A 6,769-nucleotide genomic window follows, 5' to 3' on the forward strand; every position below is an offset into this window, starting at 1 on the left:
ACTAGTAAACTAAAACTACTGCACATGCCCTACATGCAAAAAAAAAAAGTCTGGTCCAAAACAAACAAATCTAGTGAGTAACAAAGCATGTGATGTGAGGAGACGCATATATATAGTTTTAAATAACTAATAGCATATGTGCATAATTTGGTTGATCACAAAGGTGTAGCCAAACTCTCCTCTTTTTTCTTTCTTTGCACAGATGTGTCCTAAATGTGCAGTGCTGATGTTTTTAGGCACAAGGATTGAAAACCATGCTTCTGTTTTGTGAAAAGTGATAACCTATTGATATTTGAAGAGTTGTATAAATAGGGCCATCGTTAGAGACCCCTGGTACTAATGGCTTTAAATAATGCAAATTATAAATCTATGTTTTCAAGTAAATATTTGTGTGCTTTTGCTCAAAAACTAGGCAAAAACTCAGCAGGGCATCACTGCATTGAACCCACTGCCCAAAGAGTCATCTTCAGCTGCAGAATTAATATAACGAGCTTGCAATTTCATGCCAGAACTTCCAGAGAAAGAGAGAGAGCTACTCTCGGTGAGCTTTTATTATTTATGATTGGTCACAAACAGTTGTCACTGTCATTCCTCTTCTGCAGAACCTTTTCAACTCACTAACTTTTAAAAATGAATATGTTGCGTTGTGAATTAAGGAAGTAATTCGATAAAAGCTTATAATAGAATTTCTTGAAATCTGCTCTGGTCAAGCTCAGACACTCATCATCTTTATTAATTATAACTTAATTGTTTATACAAGCATGCAAGAAAATGTACAGGACGTTCATACAGACAGTCAGCGTACACAACGGTGTCATTTTTATTATTTTTACAACTTTGTTCTTTTGATATGTTGAAATTATCAAAGATGAAATGGATTTAGTGTGACAAAGATGTTGTCACTTCCTGAATCATGATGATAACTGGCTTTTATTAATTTGATTGTACTACAGACTAACAGGGAACAAATTATGCCATGTGAGGAAAAAAAATGCATTGAAAATTAATTAAAATGAATTCAGGTGGAACAATATTTCGCTTATCTAATAGAATGCATCTTGATAAAATGCCAGGTATTCTTTTTAGATGGTATTGCATCATTTGTGCAATATAATCAAGATGTTTAAAGTCGGTATGAGATCAAAACTGATGTTAGTTCCAGGTTGCTGACTTTTTATGACCCATTTGGAAATTAATGTTGTGTTCAGCAGGAACTGTATGTGCAGAAATCCATGAAAGTGTGCTATACTGTGATGAACCTGCTGTATTTATACTTCTGTGTCCATAAGCGCATCTCTCAGAGGAGATGGTAAGAGTTAACAGAGACGGTTGTTTCAAGAGTTTGTATGTTTGATTCGATTTTAGAGTATGCTTGACCCTCAATACAGAGCTATTTTACAGTTTCTACCATTATTGCGCTGGGGAAAAATATAGTTAAATTAGTGGGGCATGCATGCTATTTATTTGTATACAGTGTATCTGTTTCCTGCTCTTTGATGCATGTTTAGCAATAATTTAAACAGGAAAAGAATTTAAAATTTTAAAAGGATTCATTATATCACATTTTACTTGGCAAATAAATAATGTAGGCTATTTTGTCTGCTAAATGCAAACATGTAAATGCAACTATCCCAATGGAAATGTGACAACGTGCCCCAACGCTTCTATTTATAATCTCGCCGGGTTTGAGTGCATTGCTTCACTAATTCGAATCGTCTCGTACCGTCACGCATCAGCAGTGAACCGAATTGATTTCTCAGCTGCGGAGCAGACAGCAAGCACTAGTCAGTCAGATTTAGCTGCTGGTTTGAGGAGCTTGTCTTTGGGAATATGCAGATGGAACTTGAAGGTAAGAAAAACACCTGTCTGTTTTTGTGCATCTAATATAGATGCTTTATTGATTGTTTTGCATGCTGGTTCATTGATAACCATGAGGAAGATAGGCTATGTCATGCATGAGTGCAATACCATACACTAAGACAAAAACAGCACCTTAAAGCAATTATTTAAAGATCTGTAAAATGTTTAAAATCAAGCTTTTTATGTTCACAAATATGCACATGAGAGATTTGACTAAATATACTAAAAAGTCAACCAAACACAGCTGGCACGTGACTTCAGTTGACTGATGTTTTATTGATTGTTTTGCATGCAATTCTCGTTTGGTGCATTGATAATCATGAGGAAGATGTCATGCATGGGTTTTATATACTGCAGTATACTAAGACAAAAGCAGCACCTTAAAGCAGTTATTTAAAGGTGTTTAAAATCAAATAGTTTTTATGTTCACAAATATGCACATGAGAGATTTCACTAAATATAGTCCACCACAGCTGGCATGTGACTTCACAGTTGACTGTTATTGATTAGATTAATTGAGTTATATGCATAAAGATAAATTACGAACTTTGTTGGTGGGCGGCACGACCAAACTGCTATGAGTCATTAAAATTACTGATGAGGTTTATGAAATCATGCTGCAGTATATTCAGTGCCATGCTATTATAAACAGCGCTGGGGAGTAACTAGTTACATGTAACGGGATTAGTTACAAAATGAATGTAACTGTAATCTGTTACAGTTGCTTAGAAAAAAAATGTGTAATTAAATTACAGTTACTTATGAAAATGTTATGGATTACAAAGGAAGTTACATCTGAATATTTTCACACACATACAGATTTGATTGAATTCTTTCCCAAATTGCATTAAATGCTCTAAAATATGAGACACTAATGTTTCAGGAGTTTAGGACACAGATTAACTGATTTTTCACTGAATTTCGCATTTTGTGTGCAATTCTTGGATTTGTGTGTAAAGTTATGACAAAAAGAGGCAAAGTTTTGAAAATGTGTGTAAGCTGTAGAAAAATCTTTAAATAGGGTCACTTGTAATCTGTAACCTATTACATTTCCAAACTAACCTTCCTAACACTGATTATAAATATATTCAACTGAGGCTTCAGAAATTATTATTATTTATGCATTTGACAGACGCTTTTATCCAAAGCAACTTACGTTGCGTTCAAATGTAATAATTTGTGACCCTGGACCACAAAACCAGTCATAAGGGTCTATTAATTGATATTTATACATCATCTGAATAAATAGTCTTTTCATTGATGTATGGTTTGTTAGGATCGGACAATATTTGAAAATCTGGAATCTGAGGGTGCTAAAAAATCTAAATATTGAGAAAATCATCTTTAAAGTTGTCCAAATGAAGTTCTTAGCAATGCATGGAAGTAGTTTTGATATATCTACGGTATGAAATTTACAAAATGTCTTCACGAAACATGATCTTTATTTAATATCCTAATGATTTTTTCGGCATAAAAGAAAAAGCCATAATTTTGACCTAGACAATGTATTGTGGGCTACTGCTACAAATATAACCCAGCGACTTAACACTGCTTTTGTGCTGCAGGGTCACATTTATCAGTTCATGCAATCCCTGGGAATTTAACCTATGATGTTGGTGTTGCTAGAAATGATGGATTTTATCTTTATATTGATTGTGTGTGTTTGTTGATATATTTCTCTAGTGCATCTCCAAATCTTATTAGCTGTTGGCCTGGCCGTTCTCTGTTTCTGCCTGCTGATTGGCTGCATCGTCTGCCGCTGGCATCAGAAGTCCCGCCCCCTGGACGATAAAGAGGCGGGGCTTTCCCTACCCCCTCTACCTGCAGATCATGTGATGGTGACTCTAAGCCCCTCCCCTTCCATCAACACTCTGCCAATCAAACAGCAGTACGAAGAGCTGGATGGAGACGTTCTGGACTGTCCCTCATTTAACAGCAGCTCGACGCCGTCTGAAGACGGTCTTTCTTTACCATCTCATCCTCCAAAGTCTCGTTTCAATCTACGGCGGCTCAGCTCCCCCGCCGTTCCCTACAAAGCCTCTAAACCTGTCCGTAGTCGTTCCTCGCTCCCAAGCATTCCTAAACTCAGCCTGGTTGGGAAGTCACGCCGGGTGATTGATCGTAAAAGCAGTGATAATGTATCGTTTTCGGAAAGCAGCAAGCTTAACGCTGACAGCAGCCGATATTACGGCTCTGGCTCTCACAAAGCCACACCTTCCCTTCACTTCACCCTTCTTTTCTCACCAGCTGAGGGCAAACTCACCGCCACCGTTCTGGGTCTCTACCGAGGCTCTAGGAAACTAAGTGGGACTACGGTGAGGGCTTGTCTGTCTCCGATCTACCTCGCACCAGTTTTGGGCGGCCCAAAGCGCAGACACAGCCTCGGTCTGGAGGCTCCGGCGCAGGTTTTCCAGCTGCAGGTGAGGTCAGCAGAAGAGCTCCAGTCCTGTACCCTCAGACTGACCGTGTCCAGCAGGGACTTCTCTGGTCTGAGGGAGACGGCTTTGGGCGAACTCGAACTTCCATGTGCTGGAATCCATTGGGAACCCGATTGCACTGTCACCTTTAATCGGCAGCTCAATCCTGCGAGGAGGAGGCTGAGGAAGGTATTTGAGGAGATTATGCATCATATACCTGGTCAAGGTCAAGGTCAAGTTTATTTATATGTGACCCTGGAGCACAAAACCAGTCAATAAGGGTCCATTTTTTGAAATTGAGATTTATACATCACCTGAAAGCTGGATAAATAAGCTTTCCATTGATGTATGGTTTGTTAGGATCGGACAATATTTGGACGAGATACAACTATTTGAAAATCTGGAATCTGAGGGTGCAAAAAAATCAAAATATTGAGAAAATCGCCTTTAAAGTTGTCCAAACACTCTTAAAAATAAAGGTGCTTCAAGATGCCATAGAGGAACCTTTGTTGTCTAAATGGTTCCATAAAGAACCTTTAACATCTGAAGAACCTTTCTGTTTCACAAAAGCTTCTTTGTGGCGAAAGAAGGTTCTTCAGATTATAAAAAGGTAAGAAAGAGATGCTTCTTTGACTGAATGCTTCTTTGTGGAACCAAAAACAGTTCTTCTATGGCATCGCCTTGAAGATCCTTTCAAGCACCTTTATTTTTAAGAGTGAGTGAAAGTGCTTAGCAATGCATATTACTAATCAAAAATAAAGTTTTGATATATTTACGGTAGGACATTTACAAAATATCTTCATGGAACATGATCTTTACTTAATATCCTAATGATTTTTGGCATAAAAGAGAAATGTATAATTGTGACCCATACAATGTATTGTTGGCTATTGCTACAAATATCCCCCAGCGACTCAACACTGCTTTTGTGCTGCAGGCTCACATATAGCAACGAGTGCTGACCAAGGTGCTGCACAGCCCAAACATCAGAAATATCAACTAACAAAAGCATTAAGACAATATAAAATTTGAAATTATTAAATAATGCATATTACTAATCAAAAATAAAGTTTTGATATATTTACAGTAGGAAATTTAGAGAATATCTTCATGGAACATGATCTTTACTTAATATCCTAATGATTTTTGGCATAAAAGAGAAATGTATAATTGTGACCCATACAATTTATTGTTGGCTATTGCTACAAATATCCCCCAGCGACTTAACACTGCTTCTGTGCTGCAGGGTCACATATAGCAACGAGTGCTGACCAAGGTGCTGCACAGCCCAAACATCAGAAATATCAACTAACAAAAGCATTAAGACGATATAACATTTGAATTTACGTGATGTAAATTCGCAATTGTGTTATATAAAGTCATTGCGAGATACAGTATAAATTTAAAATTCTGACTTTGTTCCTCGGAAGTGTGAGTTCAATCTCAATTCTGAGAAAAAGTCAGAACTGCTTGGAAAAAAAAGTCAGAATTGCGAGATATAAACTTGCAACTGCGGAAAAAAAGACAGAATTGTGAGTTTATATTTTGCCTTATAATTCACATTTATATTAAATACACAGTTTATATTCTGCAATTCAGAATTGTGAGATAAAATAACCGTTTTTATTTTTATTTCAGTGGCGGAAACGTTAATAATGTAGTGTATTCCATTCTTGAGGACCACACACTAACAGACTTCTCAAGGCATTCCAAGAATACAAGAAATGTACACCTCGCTGCAAGGAGATGCATGAGAAATGAAATCAAAGTATTCTGAAATTGGCTCAAAATGCAAAAACAAATGCTTGAATTCTGTGACTTACTGCAATCAGTCTGAAGTCTGTGCCCATCATACACGATCCGATTTTCTGCAAAATCCATCAACTCTGACTGCCCAAGGTCTGCAAACTGACGGACTTTTGTCAGCTAGCGTTGATGCATCTGGATTCAATGCATGGGCAAAAGTATATTCCAGCCTTTAATCAGACAAACACAGTTGTCCCACATCAATCATGTCACTGGTCCAAAATCCTCTTTCACACAGCTATATATCTAAATGTTCTGATTGCATTTCAGTATGATAAATCAACTGGTTAAGAAGAACCAAAAGTCATATTTGACCTCATAGTTTGTATTTGATTACTGCTGCTGAATCCAGCAAATGATGCAGTTTTGCTGTGAGGTGAGTCGAGAGGATGATGCCCTGAGGAGTTAACATTGACAGCCACAGTGTCAGTAGAGTACAGTACTGCAACGGAAGGCACGGTGATCCAAATCGACTTACATTGCATTGAAGGTGTGCATTTTCCCAGTTCATGCATTCCCTGGGAGTCAAACCCATGATCGATAGTCACGCTCTGCTGTACGAGCTACAGGAATGCTGATAATAACCAAGCTTCTCAGGTGTGAGATCTGGAGAGGGTTCTGTCTGCCGTCATCAGAACACAAACTCTACAGCATGCTGTTGCAGTGGGATTGTACGACTGCTGCGT

The 6,769-nt window shown here is 37.8% G+C and overlaps 1 protein-coding gene across 1 annotated transcript in view; it reads left to right on the forward strand.

The window, feature by feature from the left end:
* The first annotated feature begins 1,739 nt into the window (after nucleotides 1-1,739).
* Nucleotides 1,740-6,769, forward strand: part of LOC107595346 (uncharacterized) — a 17,600-nt gene continuing 12,570 nt past the window's right edge. The window contains exons 1-2 of the mRNA XM_016285725.1: nucleotides 1,740-1,849; nucleotides 3,544-4,466. Of these exons, the coding sequence (XP_016141211.1) occupies nucleotides 1,831-1,849; nucleotides 3,544-4,466 (942 nt within the window). The 5' untranslated portion in view covers nucleotides 1,740-1,830. The remainder of the gene's footprint in view (nucleotides 1,850-3,543; nucleotides 4,467-6,769) is intronic.

This window comes from Sinocyclocheilus grahami, unplaced genomic scaffold, assembly GCF_001515645.1.
Source record: "Sinocyclocheilus grahami isolate Dianchi unplaced genomic scaffold, SAMN03320097.WGS_v1.1 scaffold201.1, whole genome shotgun sequence".
Taxonomy (NCBI): Eukaryota; Metazoa; Chordata; class Actinopteri; order Cypriniformes; family Cyprinidae; genus Sinocyclocheilus; species Sinocyclocheilus grahami.